Source organism: Diadema setosum, chromosome 10 (genome assembly GCF_964275005.1).
Source record: "Diadema setosum chromosome 10, eeDiaSeto1, whole genome shotgun sequence".
Classification (NCBI taxonomy): domain Eukaryota; kingdom Metazoa; phylum Echinodermata; class Echinoidea; order Diadematoida; family Diadematidae; genus Diadema; species Diadema setosum.
The window spans coordinates 1,863,594-1,884,255 of NC_092694.1; the positions used below are offsets into that span (position 1 = coordinate 1,863,594).

A 20,662-nucleotide genomic window follows, 5' to 3' on the forward strand; every position below is an offset into this window, starting at 1 on the left:
AATGGACATAGGCCTACTGCTCAGTGACATCCTGCAATAGCTACTTTCAGAGGTGTGTGACCGGATGTCGAGACATGGAGTTGGCAGGGTTCTCGCGGCCTGGGGGATACTTGATCACGAACTTGTAGGTTTGCAAGCTGTAAACCCCATCTTTCAATATGCAATGGAGGTCGTGGCTTCGCCCAAATGGTGACCAGGGGCTTGTGGTCTGTGATGATATTGAATGATGGTGCACCACGCAGATATATGTTGAAATGTTCCCACGCCCAGACAACCTGTTCTGCGCAAGAATAGCTCCTAGTCCAACTGGACTAGCATCTGTCAAACCTTCGATCGAGGCTTTTGGGTCGTAGTGTGCGATGGTGGTGCTCTCAGTCAGTTTGTCTTTCAGTGTTTGAAATGTGTGTGCTTGCTCTGAGCTCCATACAAATTGGGAATCCTTGAAGAAACCCTAACCTGCCACTGCACTGGGCCTGTTGTAGGCAGCTATGCTAAGCCAGGCAGTTGCAGTGTCGTTGATAAAACCACTGATATCCTACAGTTATCCTACAGTTAGCTTTGAAAGATACGATATGCACTTTTTGTATTGACAAAGCACGTATAGCAAATCTCATTGAACATACGTAACACAATTTCATTGACTTTGCACTGAATTTGTGTGTGTGTGTGTGTGTTTTGTTATTCAAGAGCTTTGATGTAGTCAGAGTAACTGGTAACTCAGGGATTTGGCGCTTGTTGCGCTTTGTGATGAAACTCTTCATGTATATATGATTAGCACAAGAGTATGAAATCAGGATATGCTGCCATTGATTCATGTGGTCAGTGTCAGTGTTTGAAAGAACCACTGCTCAGCTCGAGTAAGATGGTGAAAATAAGAGTTTTATTTATGAGAAAATATTGTACTGTAATAGAGCAACTTCATATAGTTGTAATCTGACCAAATGATTTTAAAACGTTATGGAAAAATTTGTTGTAAACACATCTTTATTTAATGTCTATATCTGTGTACCATACTAATGCACCTTTTCCCCCATTGAAAAGGAGCATGTTCTAATGAAGATTAATTAGGAGTATTTTATTTCAAGCTAAAAGGATAATAGATACTTTGCCTGTGCCATTAGATGCATGTAGTCCACTTTCACAGTACCCAGGAATCCTTTTCCAATCTCGCTGGTTTTGTTAACAATCCATGTTTATGGAAACCCTGTTAGCTCGAGATCAAAGAGGTGCTGCTTTGAAGAGGTGAAGTCTGAACTTTCAATTTCATTGTAATGCATTATTGTAAGAGATCTAATGCTTTGTCTGAGCACAGTGACTGCCAAGAGAAGTAAATAAATTTGTGTGATCTTTGTATTACCATTAACAACTATAATAGATGACTTCTGAAAATTTGGTCTCAGCCAGTCAGATGCAAGGATTTCAGTAGCTTGTAACAGTTTGTCAGAAAAATATCTGACCAAACTGCTTCATGAAATGCCCCCCCCCCCTCCCCAGATGTCAATACATGTATGTAAACAGATCATCTGGATGCTTACCCTCCAAGGCTTGTACAGTATAAATCCTTATTTTAAAAAGAAAAATTCTTAAAGGGGAATGAAATCCAAATATATGTAGATCAAGTTTATTAAAGGGATGGTACAGTATTGGTGGAGATGAGAATTGGACTTTTAAAACTTTTTGCGAGATACCAAGAAAACACTTATGATGTAGTACAGAACATACCATTTTAAGAGGAATCCAAAGTACATTTGTTAAAAATCGGGTTTGGAATTACTGAAACATCCAAAAACAAAGTAAAACAAAACGATCATACTTTCAAAACCAATTTTCATCAAATAAACGTTGAATTCCTCATAGAATTACATGCTCTTTCATATTTCATAAGAGGTTTCTCATTATTTCACCAAAAAAATGGTAGAAACCAGAAATTAGGTCTCAACCAAAACTATACGATACCTTTAATTCTTTTTAAAATATTTCTTTATATCCTTGTCCATGCAAGATGTCACAAAATCTTGTAGTCTTCTCATCCAGATGGCATCACTGAAACTTTAAAAATTCATATTTTTTGAATGGATTGTGGACTCCAAGTTTCCTCAAATTTCGCTGATGTGTTTGCTGCATTCCCTCAACCCACATATATTTTGATTTCATTTTCCTTTGTTGATATACTTATGATGTATTTAATAGTTGAAATCCTACCAATAAAATAAAAAAAAAGAGTGCAAGTTACAGAGCTCCTCCAATGTGTCTCCTTTTGATATTCTTTTTGACTTTCAATAACAATTAGGCATCACAACCATATCAGTCTTGTGTGCATGAGTCCTTGTTCTGTTGTGTGTGATAAGGTTTTAGGAATGCATTTTCTACATCAACATCCAACACACTATCACTCTCATTCTTGGCACTTGGTGAATTCCTGAGATATACTGTATACTGCTTTTCAGGCCTTCACATATTGATCTCTATCTTAGATCATTGTAATTTTTGATAACGACTTTGAATCTGTCTTCTGTGTCAAATACTGTGTATGTCATATGATACAGTTTGTGAGTGTAACATTTTTGAATGCGACATGATTATGGTAATCCACATAATGCAGATGATTTCTCAATATAGAACCACAGTGACTGAATGGAAAATACATGAACATTGTACATGTGGGGCCTACCAGGTTACATGTACATTTATATTTCATTTACTTTTCACTTTCCAAGAAGCAAAGTGAATAGTATCTTAGCCTGGAAAAGATTTTCACTGCATTTTGTGACTACATGTAGTTTTGGGGGCATATTTTGAGTGCATACATTAACAAACTTTGAAACATGTTTTCTTACAGTCCTAGACTGGTTCACATTACCACACCCCATCTAGAGAAAATGAACAGGCCTGGAGTATCAGTACAAATTGTAACTATCAATAACTCAGCAACACCAAGATGGACCTCACAACACACACCCTGCATTGTCTCAACTGGAAATGCACACTTAGTACACTTAGTACAATGCTGTACAGTACCAACTTTGTCAGTATCTTGTCAATAATTCATGTCCATCTCAATCACCAATATACACATCCACACAAAATAAAGAAACGACGATGACACTCATCTGTGTTCCACTACAGGACCTGGTACGGTGTCTCTGGTACTTTCATGGTACATGTAGTAGCATATCACCCATTGTACTTTTACACGAATACCACAGTAATTGGGATTTTAGCTGCTAATGTACAAGACCCTTCTTGTGTGGTACTTCTGTGGTATTGATACAATGTGCAGTTATACTGTACATCGTATACCACAGTATAGGATTGTGTAGCTAATGAGTAATAATCACAACACCAACAAACAGAAGGTAATATGTGTACAAAGCTTTGGAGTGAGGCAAGATGCAGTAGGAAGTGGAACACATCTTGCTCATACACTTATTGATGTTTCCAACTTCCTCCATTTTATTTCCTCTGAAGAGAAGCAGCACCTCATGGATGTAACAAGTCATAACAAGTCATTTCTATGTACCCTGATTTCTCTCTTTTTGCATTACACCGTGCATGAAGATTCTTTTGCTGATCCATCAAAATGTGTAAAATATATTGATTCACATCGTTGGTATGTCAATTTGCAAGCCATGTGTGACTGTTGGCAAAAATCAGAGTGCAACACTGATATATATAGAGTGATATCTTTTACAAATTTTGAACACAATGACCATGAACAAAACTCAGTTGCTTTTTACTGACAGTAAATAAGATGGCAAGCATATATCATGCTCTTTACTCATGTGTTAGCTTACCTAAAAAGAAAAAGAAAATTCCCATTTCACATGAAATCCTCCCATTTGCAGGTACATAATAATACTTCACAAGAAAAAAAAATGAACTTCAAATTTGTAACTTATGTATAAAGTTAAAGTGCTCTTGAAGAAAAATATATAGCTGGACATTAATTTATGCAATGCGTACAACGGTGAGTCACAAAAAACTGAAGAACATAATCTTTAGAAAATAGAGAAAAAATATATGTTTAAACTGAATGTTCTGCAACTATGCATAACTCATATTTGCTGTCTGGATCTAAAGACAACCTAAGTTTGACTGGAAAACATCTGATAAATAGGAAAAAAAAATAGTTTTTCAAAGTCAATCCGACACAAAGATTTGAACATACAAATTGTAAAGCTTCACAAGTTTCTCAGACTGGTGATATTTGTCACAATCCATAATATGCAACTTAAGAGATAAGGTGGTGCTGTCATTTTAGAAGTCTTTCACTTCATTACATACAAATCTTCACTATAATCTTCTTTTTTAAACATTTATATTTTAAAGAAAGAATATCCTTGACATCCAAGTATTCTGGAGTTGTAATGAGGCATAGTAAAAGGAGGGCATTACGTACGATTGCTAATGTTATTGACAAGATGGTTTCAACTTTAGTCTCTAGAAGCAAAAATAATTTCCACTGACTGTCACAAATGTCCTTGTTTCTGCAAGTAAATCAGTTTCACATCTTTCCTTTTTTTGTCTCATTTAGTGGAATTATCACTGTTTTGTTGGATTACTATCATATGAAAGCACTCTTGAAAACTGAACAGATTTTTCCTTTAAGTTGGAGTCATGGTTTCTTGGTGCCTTTCAAACAATGTGTGAATACCAGTACACTGTAATGGTTTATTATTTCAACTTTACCTAGTGATAGGTATCCTGCTGTTTTGGTCTACTACATTATCAACAGCAAATATGGAAATGTGTTGTATATTAGCACAATGAAATTTTGTGACACTAGTAAGGAAATTAACATGTTACTGCAAATCAGAATTTGTGCTTGTGCAGTTTCAAGGAAATATACTTCTTACTTAATAAGGCTTTGAAAATAAATCTCATTGCATTCTGCAATCAATTCTTGTAAATACACACCTTTAACACCATCACACTTTCAACAATATCATTAATACTTGAATTCTTATTCATGAAATGTATGGGCATGCAATTCCTGCAGAGAGATGGGCAAAAATCAATGAATTCTTTTCTTGCATGATACTGAGTTAACTTTTGGCCACTCACTTTGGATTAACAGCAATGAATTGCAGTCATGTGTACATTTATATCTTGGTCTATTCACAAAGAATGACACTCAAATGGAGAAATACTGTTAGCTTGCATCAAGCATTGTAGATTTTCAGAAGTGTAGGAACTCTTCATCAGGAGGACAGACAATCATTTGATGTCCAGCTGTCCATCTGATCCTTATAGCCTATGTTTTACTGTGGAATAGAAATCAAGACACAACACATGGAAATTACACATTATACCTCATGAAGATATTAAGTACACTACATGGTCAAACCATTCACAAGAATGGGTCTTTTGATACAGGTATACAAGAAAAACATGGGTACACACAAAAAAAGCTCAAGTTTATTGTAAATTGCTTCTTTCTCAAGACACATATTTGCTTGCAAGAGGACTGTTAAACGTTGATAAAGGCTTGGTAGACTCATTATCCCTTTGCACAGGATATCAACATCTCATTAAAGGATTCAATGAAAATGCAAGAATTAAACATACACAAAGAAGTGTTGTCTTGTTGACTGAAAGGGTTGAATACATTCAAGGTAATTAAGTGTGTGATATTTGTGTGCTACAAATACGCTAGAAATACATAATCGGACTCTGGAACTGATTACGGGTTCGTTGGCATCGTTTATTGAGTGTCACATTGTATCGTGTCCTTCAATCACACAGTGTACAATCAAATGTAGAATGTATGGTAACTTTGACTTCCATTGGCTTAGTACAATATTTTGGTGACAGTGTTTGCATTGAGAAAATTACCTGAACTGCTCTTGTAACCAGTTCCAGACATCTGACAGAGCAGGAGATAAGGCAACCCAAAGCCTGGATGTATACTGTAGAGTAATCTCCCCAACGTGTTGCACAAGCGGGGATATCTGAGTCCACACAGCGACTGAAGTCTCTGCTATCACAGCCCACAAGTGAGACAACCACACCTCAGCAAACTGCAGTACTATCACAATCTGTTTCAGCAACTAGAACAAGTAAAATTGTAACATTTGAGAAAGACATTATTTTATATACAAAGGTTAGTCACCCACAACCCATATTGTGTTTCAACATTATACATATGATAACATAACATACCATCTTATTTCTACTCAGAGTAGTCTCTTCAGTGTTAACACCATTTTTTCAAAGGGAACTGCTGTTATCATTAACACAGCATTACCAAGTACCCATTTTACACCTTGGTCAAGAGGGACATCATGGGTAAAAATATCTCTTCCAAGGATGTAGCAGTAAGCACTAGGCAGGACTCAAGCTCAAGACCTTGTGTGAAAGTCAAGGCTACTGTAAAATGAGTAATGTTCGTGTGCATTTTAATTTCGCGAATTTCGCGAAAGTTGAGTTTCGCAACATAAAAAATGCATGCTAAAGATCTTGTCTGCACTATATGCATTGAATGTTAGAGGCAACTCGCAAAAATTTCATTCTGTGAATAGGGCAATCGGCTCGCATTTGTGAAAATTTCGTGCCGCGAAAATATTGTGTTTTACAGATTACCTGCTATACCACAATGCCCAACACAGGTTGTAAACATCTGAACTTGCCTCATCATATTGCAACAAATATCATTTTCTTGGTGTTATTCCCATCTTGACAGCTGCAAGTTTTTCAACTAATACTGGTCTTGAAAAATTAGCTGTACTAGGTATTTCTTTTTTTTTTCTGATAACCTGTAATGCCTACTACATCACAAAGTCAGTCATTCCTGAAGTTTCAGTGCAGAACTCGTGAGTGGATGTGGGCAGTGGTGCAAGATAAAACAAAATTTACATGGTACTCATCTAGTCACTGCTTAACTGGCTGGGTAACCATGGCAACAATTTTAATGATGGCAAAGAAGACAGTAATAATACAATGTAATTACTAATAATGATAATAAACTGTTTAACCGCCCTTCAAGGATCATTTTGTCAGCATTTTGAACTTACCCACTCCAGGAAAATGGGAGCATTTTTAGAAATAAAATCTTGGAGAGGAGTTGTCACGACGACGAGCCATGTCCATAGGTCACCAAGTTTGTCTAGGGCCAGCACAAGGTAGGGTCCACAAAGCTCACATATTTTACCATAGTAGATTGGTGTTTTCTCCTGGACCCATCTGGATAGCAGAGAACAGACACACAAAATGAATGGCTTTTTTTTCCCCCACCAGTATTCTGGCTGAAACATGTCTGGTAAAGCAGTAATTACAGATATTATACATGTGTATTGGCAAATACAGTGCACTACTGTTATAACAAACACGATTATAACTAAATTCCAGTTACAACGAAATAAATATCTCAGCCGCAAACTTATCCTCTCTATGTTTGTTATTGTTTATTAGTTCAGTTACAACAAAATTTCGATATAACGAAAGAAAACTGCAGGTCCCGAGGACTTCGTTATAATGGGAGTCCACTGTATGTTCAAATTTCTACATTTTAAGCTTATGTTCTGATGAGCAAAGCTTATTGTCTTGGAGTATTGCAGTCATTGACTTGTTTGGTCTTAAAAGAGAGGGTGGCGGAGTGGTTTACAATAAACATTGACAAGGGCAAAATGGGTTACGATGTGATTTTGGGAAAGTGAAGGAGTTCTGTGTACTGATGATGCTTTCACCATGATTGGGGAGGTACTGATTTGTGTACATAGACTAAAGCTTCAGAGTGAGGAACTTTGTGTGGGGTTTTCTCAGAAAGATAAAGTCTGTCTCTATTTCCCTCACAACAAGGATGGCATACAGTCTCTAGACAGATGTTACATGACATTAACTTTACACTTTCATACTGGATAATTTGCCCTGGTCTCAATTACAACATGACAAGAATTTCAAAATACAATCTAAGCTTCGAAATTAATGCCCTTGCTCACAAACTTTCAGCCCAGTGCAAAGGATCAAGGGCCAATCATGAATATCGAACCAAAAGACTTACAAAATAAACCTGACTTGACAACTTAAATCCTCTTCCTTTCACTGCAAGTTTCAGATTACCCTTGTCAAGTTTGAATTTAATCTCCCTTTCTCATGCCAAGCTAAAGAAGAGAATGTGTACTAAAAAAAAAAAAAAAAAAAAAAAAAAAAAATGTTGCACATGTGATTCATCTCCTGAACTGTATGGAAACACAATGGCCCGAATTCACGAAGGTGGTACAAACAAAACCATGGTTTAAACCATGGACAAAAACCATGGAGCGCCAAGTGTCGCACGGAATATTTCGTTACGAAATTGGTCATTTCGTCGATAAAATGACAGGTTTCGTTCACGAAATTATCATTCCATGGACGAAATGTTCATTTAGTTACAAAATGTTGCCATTTTGTTACAAAATAATAATTTCATCGACGAAATGACTGATTTCATGACGAAATATTCCATGCGACACTTGGCGCTCCATGGTTTTTGTCCATGGTTTAAACCATGGTTTCATTTGTACCACCTTCGTGAATTCGGGCCAATTAGTGTAATTTGAAAACCTTTGATTCCAGTAAGCTATTAAAAAGCAGTATTGAAGACATGGACAGAACTAGACTATCAATTAACAAAGTACATTTCCAGTGAAAGCTACAGTAAGTGAATCTTACCCACATCAGAATACATGGTTATCATCTTCACAACATAGTAAAAATGGAAAAAAAAAACCTAAAACTTACCTAAATGCACTAGCACTAAAAAGAGACACTTTGGTGAACGCATGTTTGCAGACTACGTAGAGACCAGACTTCTTCAGGAATTCTTCTGATCGTGAACCTACCAAAAACCATATCAGATAACGTTCATTAATGCATGAGAAACAAGGAGTCTCATATATTCCACACCTTGGTAATGGTTGTAAATCACTTGGAACAGCATATGGTACAGAGTACAGGGTATCTCATTGTACAGGGTATTGCAGTTGCAAGAGGGAGATGTACAGTGTACATCTCCCTCTTGCAAACTACAGTATACAACAGTCATTATCTGGGAGTGAAAGATAGGATGTAAATAAACTTAAACACAAAATCTCAATTCAAGGGAACAGCTCCCTCATCCATGTACATACTTGTACCCTCATGGTTGAGTATTTTCAAAACATGTATTACACCTGTCTCAAGTCTACTGCTCTTCCCACTACCTATTACATCAAGGAAACCCTCTTTTATTAGTTTATCTGAGAGTGGTACCTGATACTATGACAGCACAATATAATCAAATCTAAATTCAAACTAATGATTACTTTCACATTGAGAAACAAAAATGTTTCTTTTTTTTTATTTCTTTTCTGTCATTGCTTATATTTTTATCCCCTAATAATGGAGGGTACAGCCAATATTACGCAAAGGAAGGATATTATAAATTACAAATATGTGTATCTTTTTTTTGTCCCATGCATTGGTCAGATGACAAATTAACACCCACCATCCATTACATGTCATAAATTTCCAGGGATGAAATGCTATTGATACCAAATTTTTAGTACAACTTACATCGAACATGAAGACTGTTGACCTATGAAACAAAATGACATACATACAAACAATCTACTTTAATCCAGTTCCTCTTGTTCTTTCTATCTTTGTCAAGCTCTACTAGCATCACAGATCACTGCTGACAAGTTTTTGACATGAGGAATCTGGAATCTCAATATGTTACCTTGGAACCCTCCACTGCTCAGTATGTCCAGGGCCAGAGCTGTGATGATGGCCAGAAGTAAAACAGACACAAAGCTTTTCCATGGAAATGTGAAGCTACTCATCTTTTCAAGCAATTCCTAGAAAAAAAACAACAACAAACAAGCCAATCTGTATTCGGTATCATGACACATAATACATAAATTTTGAAAAATTACAGTAAAATCCATCTGCTAACGTACATTTTAACAAACATCCCGGAAAAACGGAACCAGTGAGAGTTGAATCTGTCATCTACATATTGCTGTAGCGGTAACAACGTACCATCTTTCTAACTCTATGGGACACATTGTAATTTTACTATTGATTTCTAAATCTCAGAGCATTGTTCCACATCTCCATCATGTTGACAAAGGAAGCATGGGTTACCTTGGAAACGGCTTGGCAGTCCTCGTAGTCCTTATGACCCTGATGAGATGACCGAAGCTCATCATTGGTCACACTGAAGGCCCTCACAGTTTCCTGTAGGAGCATCTTAGGCAGCTGAGAAGGTGGAAGATTTCATTCACTGTTAACTTTTTCTTTCATACTAAGCAAGTCACTTTATTTTATTGATATGCTTTTTTTAAAATACAAAGATCATAATCTTTACATTACAAACCATTCAACATGGCAAAGTTTCCTTCTATGAAGGGGTTTTGTCTGATCTCATGTAATATTCTCTGCCCTCTCCCTATTTCTTACTTTTGTAAACTTACAACCTTGTATGTATTGGGAACAAATTTATCAGGTAGAAACTATACAAAGTTAACAATAAAGATCATTTCCAGTCATTTGGGTCCAAGCTGATAAAACACTGACATGACACTGAGAAAACTCATGCCCTCTGACAATATCATCATTGTTCTGTATAGCCCTGGGTTACTTCTAGGATGACTGTTCCATAGCTTACTGAGATAACGCTGAACTCTAGCATCTTTTTGTTTTCTCTTTTTTTTTTTATGGAAACCTACATGATCACATTAATAACAATGCATTCACTTTGCAACAACAGGCTCGGCCAATTATTTTAGTGACTCCAGGCAAAGTGGAGTGAAGAAAATGCACTGAAGACAGAGGTTGATTCTAGTCATCAGGGTAATATATCATTATTGTAAAAAGCCTTGAGTACCAAGCTGGGATGGAATTCACAAAATGATAAAAACAAAAATAACAAAAGAAAAGAAATTAATATACATATCATACATACATACACATACATACATACACTGTACATACATACATACATACTGTTACGGTCCCAGAGTTAGGCAAATCGGGACTCCACTTGAAAGTTTGGTAGGGCAAGTCTTATGGGCGGACACATTAACTGAGAACATTGTTTGTATCTGTGGTTCTTCCTTTCCCCTTACCACTGACGAGCCCCCCAGAGTTTATCACCCCCAAGTAGACTCTCTGTCCCCAGACCAGGCCACAAATGGTCATTGGTGCCGGTCACCATAGAATACAGTTATTGTTCTTAAAGTAGTTTATTGTATACACGAAGGTGATGAATGATGTCTGGTTTTTGCAAGAAATTATGAGTCAGTCTCGAGGAGTATCTCCTCTGAAGTTGACTGGAGAGAAAGTCAGTTTTGGTATCAGACCAGTATGTGACAGTCATTCAGTCTTGACTCGAGCTCGAATAAAATACTGGATTGAGATATGAGCCATCGCTTGCTTTGCTTGATTTCTTGATGCGTCTTTAAAGTTAGCTTTAATTGTCTTGGGTACAGACTCGGAGTCCCAACAATACATACATACATACATACATACATACATACATACAAAGAGATCTTGGCAAATAACACAAATACACTGTAGAGCAAATGAAATAGGATTATCAAAATATACATGTTCTACTATCCTACAATTCCCAAACACAATGGATATTTTCGAAGCACCTTATAAATGCTATCCCAACTTGTTCGTAAGTTACCTTTGCAGTATTCCAGATGGAGACGATGTGTTTCATTAAGACACTGGATTGCTTCATGTGAGTATCATACATTTGACGCCATTCACTGAAGCAATGTGGATCTCTGCACAGACAGAACACTAGGCACTCCAGCAGCTAGCAAGAATCAAGAAGAGACGGACATCCTTTTAATTTGTCAACACACAGCTCCTAATGTTGATTCAAACATATTGTACATGATACAATGGAGCTACTGTAGCTCCATGATGATACTAACTGTATACAAATAGTGAATGGTCATGAGTGCAATGGTACAAGATTTCGCATGAGGGGAAAAAAAGAGGTGCTCTATTCAAAGAGGTGAAGCGGAGATGAATAGTGGGCCTCATCTTTCACCGAGTGCGAAATCTAGCTGAAGAGACTAACACAACTAGCTAGTCACTCTTTGGCAACCTCAGCGCAATTGTAGCAGCTTGTGATAATCACAATTATACAACACCTAAATAGAATGTAGCTATCCAACTGGTCGATTGCCCATCACATGACATTCAGTTAAAAGTTCCATCTCACGCTGTGGCTGTCAGAAGTGCAATTCTGTATGAGCAAAAATGGATAGCGCATGGCTGACGTCACCCATTTCCATTGACTCCTGTGTTAAACTCACGATTGACTCAAAGTTTTTGTTCCATCACACGGCTCTGATGTCACAATAAACAAACATTTGCCGCGTGCACTCAACAATTACAAGCGCGCTTTATACAAGCACATACTTTTGTCACTCATTTTTGTAACCAACTTTAACCGACCGGTTTTGCACACATACATATGTACACCGTGACTGTGACTGTGCAGTTCTTCATTCGTCTTTCAAAAATGTTTGCAATTCTGTGCTAAATTCACAAATCTGAGAGAACCAAATCATCTGTTGATGTTCGAGGTGTTGTAAAAAACAAATAGTGTATGGTCTTTACTCGTGCAGTGGAACAAGATTTTGCACTCGGTGAAAGATGACGCGCTCTATTCAACTCAGCTTTGCCTCGTTGAATAGAGCGCCTCTATCTTTCACCTCATGCGAAATCTTATACCATCGCACTCGTGACCATTCACTATATGTATATCTTCATAAAACGTCCCTCACCTCAACGGGTCAGCTGAGAGTACTCTTGTATAGTTCTATCACATAAATTACAGTTTCCTGGAGAATAATGTGTAAGATCTTATCATGAGACAGACATGCATGTCAACAAGCTTCTGAAAAAGAAAAATTCTTTTATTTTCCCTTCAAGACAAGGTTCTATGAATGGTTCTCTGGTCTTTTGGGATATTCCCTGAAGACTAAATGGGGCTATCCTAAAAGATATGTTTGGGAGTGGTGTATAGAGAAAGGCAAACCTCCGTCTTGAGAGGCTCAGGGCAGTTCTCAGTGGTCCTAGCCAACAAGGATGGGAAGAAGTTCCTTAGGTTGGACTCTCGGTGTTCCTGGAAGGCAATACTCTGCAAATGAATGAAAAAAAGGTACAGAATAAGTCTACAGATTCCCAATGGTCTAAATCAAGCTACCTGAAAAATCATATAAAACAGTGAAGTGTGGTACATCACTTTTGATATCTGTATTTCTTTACCTATGATTTTGAAACAATCCCTGACAAAAAGAAGAAGAAAAAGAAAAGATCAAAAGTGTTAGGCAAGTATGTGGGCGAAGTTGTGTACATCTGGGAACTTTGTTTGACAGGGTGTGACTACACTGTACATCTAGACTAGAGTCTAGATGTGTACCGATAAACTGCTAGGTGTACCATTAACTACGGTACACATTCTAATTGATTTCAATCCCTCAGCAGACATTGCTTGGAATATCAATCCACTTGAAACACAGAAGAAACACTTAATTATAAATACTCTAAAGCTCTTACAACACATGTGTACACAGAGGACACATCAAAGACATGACAGATATTTATGGTTGATATAGTGTAATTTTTATGTAGAGACATATTTACCTTGAGCCTTGGGTAGTGAGCCATTAGCTGTTTCTGCAAGCTGTTAGGATAGAACATAAAATGAACATGAAGAAAAATGTACATAATATGGCAATCATCTTCATAACAAACAAGTAAAATGTTTACCAACCTAGTACATACTAGCTGAATTGTGTGTCCAAAGACTTCTAGAGCACAAAAATGGAAACACAGTCAACTTCATATTCTCACTGTGTCTCTGTGCATAGATGCATATTCTTCCCAGTGTACACCACAGTGACCCTTTGGCTTACCCAAACTATCATTACTTGATTCCCATAATCAAATGACACTTTCTTACCCATGTAATAACTTTAGTGACATCAGTTGACTATTTTATAGAAAGAACATTTAGACTATGCTCAGATGTTTGACCCTTGAATTTGATCAAATCTTGATATCATATTCATTAAAAAAAAAATGCTCTGGTTACATGAAACGGGCAAAGAGGTGAAAGAGAGTATTTTGCAGCTTGCAAAGTTCATTGGCTATGGCTACACCACATTCACATCTCTGATCAAGTTTTTTCACAATACTTTATCTCTCACTATAGTTTGAAATATTCTTAGCAGCATTACAATCATTCAAACTAAAGCTTTTTACGAGACAGAGAGAGAGAGAGAGGGAACACCACAAAGGGAACCCTGCAGCTGAAATATCAATCAATCACACTGGAAGGAAAGAGAATCACATACTTAGATGGAAGCGAGTTGTTTGGGGTGAAGACATAGTCCAAGATGGGGAAGAACTCATTTGGTCCAAGTACCTGGCTGGCACGCTGCTCATCTAGGTTTGAACTGCCAATAAAACATTTCAAGAAGCAAAGATAAAGAAAAATTAGTTTAAAATATGCACAAAACAGAGAGAGAACCTGTTGCAATATGGGAGCCCTGAGTGGCTTGAGACTTAAACTTCAGGTTAATCTGAACATATGATGCAAACTACTGATAAATTAATGATGCTTTCCTCTAAAGAGAAGATGAAAATACTTGTAGTAATCACAAGATTCAATCCAAATGTCATAAATACACTCGTCAGTGCTTCTTTAGACCACTACTGAATGTAACAAGAGTCCATGTGCCCAACAAGTCTACAAGTAAAGGCCCCAAATCCTAAACCAACTTCCTGAGCAATGTCCAGATAATTAGCAAAGCAAGTTTTTCCAGGAGTTTCATCAAACCTTTCTTGTTCAAGACACATAATCACAGAAAATGTCATGCATCACCTTAAAAAGCGGTTCAGCACAGCAACAGCATAGTAAGACACCATCTTCTGTCCAAGTAGGGGCAGCAGCACTTTACTCCACACTGAAAGAGAAACAAAACTTAAACCATTAGATCTGACCATCGATCATATTTTGGACACTGTACGGCTAGGTCTCATTTGAAAATAAACTATAATCTTGTCAACAACAGAGTTTCTCTTTATTTTGGGGCTTTGATTTAGAAATCATTTCTTTCATAATGGATGAGGTGACCTAAACCTCTTCATCTAAATAAATCATAGCAATTATGACCTGCACACTTCACTCAAATGAGGTACAATCTTGGGTTGAGTGCAGTCCATATACTGTAAAACAAGGAATGTTCGTGTGCATTTTAATTTCGCCAATTTCGCAAGCGTCAAGATTCGCGAAATTGAAATGCACGCAACACCTTGCGAAAATTTCATGCCACAAAAAAGGCCATCTGCAGAGCTGCCAACTTTTGTAAAAGCCTTTCAGTACTTTGATGGCTGAAAATCAGTAATTTGCACCTTTTTTGAGTGAAAATCAGTAATCCCTAACAGTGCAATAGCATATTTCACAGACAATGATTTCTTAAATCAGTAATTTGCTTGTGACCTTCAGTATTCTTTCCCAATTTCAGTAGAAATTACTGAAAATCAGTACCAGTTGGCAGCTTTGCATCTGCCCCAATTCGCGAAAATTTCATGCCACGAATATATCATGTTTTACAGTACTAAAGAACAAATTTTTATGGGCATGCGAAAAACAAGAGGGTGGGGTAAGAAATGGCTGCAGAACATTTCTCAGACAATAAGATTCAATAAGACATTTAAAAGCCAACTAATACATTATAGTCTACATTAATAGTTATGACAAAGGAAAACCTCACAGTAATTTCTCAAAGTGATTCACCATGTAGACAAATGACAGGATCACTGTGACCAGCTTGAACACAGCTCCATAGAATGGTCAGACTGGTGGCCTTGTCACTTTGCCTTCGCTTGAAGATCTCTAAATACTGTGTGTTGAAAATTAGAAGATGTAAAAAGATAATGAAAAATATGCTACATAAGACACCATGCAGTATGTAAAAAAAGGAAAAAGAAAAAAAAAAGCTTTGAACGCACAAAACTTTCCCATATTCTCCATAATAATGGTCTCCTATGTGGAAGGAACCATTAAATGCACAAATCTTTGATAAAGAGAATTTATAATCATTTGATATCAGGATGTTACCACATACAATATATGCCCTGACTTTCTCTTTCTGCTACCCAATTAATTCAGCCGTATGTAATGTGTATGAATGTTTCTCTTCTCAGGTTGTGAGGCAAGGTCAAATCTATCTCCTTTCAATGTTGAAAAACAAATATTAAAACAAACACACACAAGAAAGAGAAAGCTTAAGTAGTAGCAATGTCAACAGTGGACATATTAGAGAAATTAACAAAGCATTTTATGTGTCCATGACAGATGCTCATCCACCAGCTCATTGTATGAGTCTGTTACAAGAAGAGGTGTGACTTACATCTTGGAGGTGACTCGTCACAAACTGTGGGTAGTCCTTGGCAAGAAGCTGAAGGAAAACCCTGTAGCCGTTCACTGACTGACCTTGACAACATGGAAAAATGATAATCACAAAGAAAATAATTGTAGAGTTAATCATTTGACATTTTCTTCTGGTGGTATATGACTGCACAAATAAGATTATTGGCATGTACAGCCCTTCTAATTTTTGTTTTCTGTTCAATTTTGTTCAATTTCTCATGAACCATGAAACTATACACCTTCCTGATCTCCTGACCATTGGCTTCATGACAAAATGTCTGAGGTCCATCTGTTTGTGGTCATCTACACATACATATAGTGTTTTCAAGATAATTCCTGTAAATTTTAGATACTTTGAAAAAACTCAATGTCATGCCTAGAGACAAACATACAGACAAACTACAAGTCATAAGCCATCCAACAAGACTTGCTATGTGAGATGAGAGCACAAAAATATTTGTAAACTTCACAATTCATAAGTCCAGGCATAGAAAAGTATTCATAAATCAATGGACATAACTTGTTAATTCTCCTCACCTTTGGGTAAGTCATTCTCAATCTCCCTGATGCAATGCTGGTGAAACATCTTCAGCATTCTCTCTTGGTAAGAACCAATGAGATTCCGTAACACTGACTGGACTGCTCCACTCAGTTTACACAGTGGATAATCTGGTGAAAAAGTAAAATAAGAGACACAGAATATATACTTATCTGGATGTGGCATTGTTGCTGAGGTATTTAAAATACCCTTGAATTCATTTTGTCACAACAGAAGGGCAGGTATAAATGTATGCAGGTAACATGGAAAGACAACACAACCACATACACACACAAACAAGTTTATAGGCTAACCAATTTGGGCTACATAAACTGCAAGGCTTTGACACATGCAAGAGCATGTTCAAAGACTTAAAGTCTATAGCATCTTGGCATCAAAAAGTATATGTGTAATGAATGACAATTTCAACATAACAGTCAAATTGTCAATGATTACAGATGTATGCAAAGTCAATGCACCTGTTAGTGTTTCTATTTCAGCCCCATCATGTTTAGAAAAGAGGGGCTACCATTTTAAATATCATCAACTCAGCTCTATGCAGAATAAACCTTTATTTTCCTTTACTTCTGCTTTCTTCTTCTTCAAAATAGTCAACATCTGATCTGATCGTTTACCTGAAGGCTTATCAGGAAAGGTAGGATCAGTCTCTTTGGTCAGTAGCTTCCGGTTCAAGAACAGTGCCAAATCACCCAGCCAGAGCTAGAGAGAGATATGAAATGTGTCCTTTATGGGCAAACTGTTACAGTACAAATGAATAACATCAAAGTTCATATGACAGCCAATATTCCGATAGATAGACAAAGAACGTTAAAATCCTGGAACCAAATGTTAATGCAAACAACTCTTTGAATAACAACTGTTGTACTCTATTGTTGTTGAATTTGCATACATATGGCCAAGAATTTCTTGGCAAACAGACAATATGCAGTACACAGCTTATCCAAAACCTCCCCTCATCTTCTGTGCCTCTTTTCTCGCTTTTACAAGAAAATAAAATTCAAGATAGGATTAAATGAATTTTTTGTGTGTGTGTGTGTGGGTGCACACAAGAGAGGATAAGATAAACAAAGTTGAGGACATTTTTCAATGGTGTAGCACTTTTGTCTTGGTTTGCAAATAAATCATGCATGAAATATACAAACAATTTCAGATTCAAAGATCAATGCATTCAGTTTTAAAGCTGCATCTATTGAACTTGAAGCAAAAGTTAAGCTTATTTTGTAATGTCAGTATAAAATCATTTCACAAGAAATATGATTGCACAATCAGTGGTTTACATGAGATGACTTCTACTTGTGTTTACTGCGCTATTGTATTATTGTTGTTGTTTCGTATTTGTCAAGTAAAATCAGAAACAAAAGAGGAGAAAGTGCTTCTACACTTTCAGGGGATTATTAGAATATTTGCATAGCAACAATGATTGTGCATCACTTCAGCATTGTCATTCAATATTCAAGTTGCCTAGTATTCCAAACTGCATGGACCACTGGAAATTTGCTGGGAAAAAGACCTCAGTATTGATGGAACTGGGTGCAATGTAGTGGAATATGGTGTGTATAATTTATAGCAAAACTGAATAGTCATTTGCAGATATATGACTATAAAACTGCGAACATTTTTAAATAGTCACACAAGTGAATTTCTTTTTCCTGTTTCAACCGTATGCCTGTCATGCCACAATAAAATAGGAAAGGTAGGGCCTAGATCTTTTGAGAAATGTTTTCTTCCAGAACACACTGCATCCACTATCAATTTCAAACTTCATCCCTACATAAAGAGTATACTTACTGCTGGTGAGTCGGGACACCTCGTTTTGACATCCTCAAGCTGAGCTTTCAGCTCTCCCACATCAACATTACTCAAAGCCTCATCAAGACTGCCCAAATGTTCCATTTTCTTCTTTCCTTCGCTTCCCTTCTTCTTCTGTTGTCCTGGCTTCTTCCCACCACCATGGGCATCTCCATTGGCACTTTTTGACCCCTTCTGTGCCGAGTTGGAAGAAAATGCTGCACTGAAGATTGTTGAACTCTCCTGCAGAGGTGCTATATAATAGATAGTCAATAAAATATTTTAAAAAGCATTAAATTTCAAATGGGAAAGAAGAAGATATTATTTCAACTTGAAATTTGAGAATATGATAATATCCAAAATTAGCTGTGGGATAGTGACTTTACACTATCACAGTATCAGCACAGTCTGTTTTAAATCATAATTACATCCTTCTTTCTTTTTTTTTTTTTAAATGCACTGAAAATAAGTGCTAAAGTAAAGCTAATCAAGACTTCACTCAAACTCTGGTTACCGGTATACAGAGCTGAGTCAAAGCTAGCCTTGCTTGGGAAAAAGAAACAAGTGTAAATAATAAACTCACCTGCTGTGACTGAACATTCATGATATGAATCATGATCATAAAATGTCAACATAAAATTTACTTACACCAGCTTGTACACGTTACAGTACTAGTCGGACTACTACGTACGCCATCATGTCCCCGGCTGTTGTAATTTGAAACAAAACCAAAAAATATTCACACAAATACGAGACCGCTGATTTAGTTGTCTACAAACATAAGCCAAAGTCAGACCAAGGCAAGGTCAGTAATTACTTGGGTGTAGAGACGTAAAGCATCTGCTTATTGTTTGTGCCCCAACCCAATTACAACACGTCAAGTTCAATTAATTACCATGCAGAGAGCTCGAGAGTAAAATCTAGTTACAATGTATATATCACACAAGGCATGACCGACACCGGTAGCACACACAGATCTAAATACATGGGGCTACATATTTCACGGCTACACAGGAAGAGACCTCCAGCAACAGTGAAACAGCTGGTAGGCTTCAGACTTGTACCTTGCCACATAAATATCCATAACTTGTAAAATACAGCACAAACTTACACATCTGATCGACTTTCGGAGCATTTTGGGCCAAAGCTCTCTGGGCTGCCTTTTTATCGGCCTGCGTGGCTTTCTTTTTGTGGGAGACTGTTTCCCACTTTGCAGAAGACGACATGTTCACTAAGTTTGCTCTTTGTGACAGACTAAATTTCACCTGCTGCTGGCGAAGCGAGAAGACTCTAGCTGTGAATAGATATCTTTCACTCCTGTGTCCTCTTTTCCTATGAATTCTGTACAGTAGCTAACGTTAGAAAGGGTTTGTGCTCAAGTTGACGCCAAGAACGGAAGATGCTTCAGCGAGCTCTACTTGAACATTTCTTCGCACGGTGCAGTAGTGCAGTGGCGGTGGCGTATTCTGAAGTGAGGAGGACACGTCGATGGACATCACATCCGCTCGCCGGCCGGATAGCCCATGAATGAAGTGCAGCCACGTATCCCATTGGCTGAGCAGGTTATGACGTCAAGCTCAGCTGGTGATCTTGAAGACCGACCTTTAATTATTGCAAAACTCATTGTCTCTGTTCTTATTTTTGTCTGTCTACTAACTGCCAATTGCAAGGGCGGATTAGTTATGACAAGTGTGATCAGTCCTAATTAGTATTGCTACATGACAATCTCACTAGCAAGTTATGTCGACTGATTTTGAGTGTTTTAATTTAGTTAATATTTTTGTTTGTTCTCATGTTGTTGTTGTTTTTTAAATCATTTTTCGATCCTTTCAGCCGTGATAATCTGAGTGATATTGATAGGTATAGCAATAATTATCACATCTAATGTT

The 20,662-nt window shown here is 37.1% G+C and overlaps 1 protein-coding gene across 1 annotated transcript; it reads right to left on the reverse strand.

The window, feature by feature from the left end:
* Nucleotides 1-3,046: 3,046 nt before the first annotated feature.
* On the reverse strand, nt 3,047-20,071 carry LOC140234010 (transmembrane protein 214-A-like). The gene is made up of 17 exons (XM_072314093.1): nt 19,885-20,071; nt 18,774-19,027; nt 17,600-17,684; nt 16,964-17,095; nt 16,407-16,489; nt 15,791-15,896; nt 14,876-14,957; nt 14,346-14,447; nt 13,633-13,672; nt 13,025-13,126; nt 11,654-11,788; nt 10,105-10,218; nt 9,698-9,815; nt 8,719-8,815; nt 7,014-7,182; nt 5,836-6,050; nt 3,047-5,264 (listed from the first exon to the last, which is right to left on the reverse strand). Exons 1-17 carry the CDS (start codon nt 19,997-19,999, stop codon nt 5,255-5,257), a joined length of 1,959 nt encoding a protein of 652 aa, XP_072170194.1. The 5' UTR covers nt 20,000-20,071; the 3' UTR covers nt 3,047-5,254.
* Nucleotides 20,072-20,662: the final 591 nt, after the last annotated feature.

Excerpts from the sequence above, each read along its gene's own strand:
- LOC140234010 (XM_072314093.1), bottom strand. The coding sequence starts at position 19,999 with ATGTCGTCTTCTGCAAAGTGGGAAACAGTCTCCCACAAAAAGAAAGCC. Across the intron at positions 17,685-18,773 it reads GGTGTCCCGACTCACCAGCA|CTCTGGCTGGGTGATTTGGC; the intron begins GTAAGTATACTC and ends ATCTCTCTCTAG. Across the intron at positions 14,448-14,875 it reads GTGCTGAACCGCTTTTTAAG|TTCAAACCTAGATGAGCAGC; the intron begins GTGATGCATGAC and ends TTTTATTGGCAG.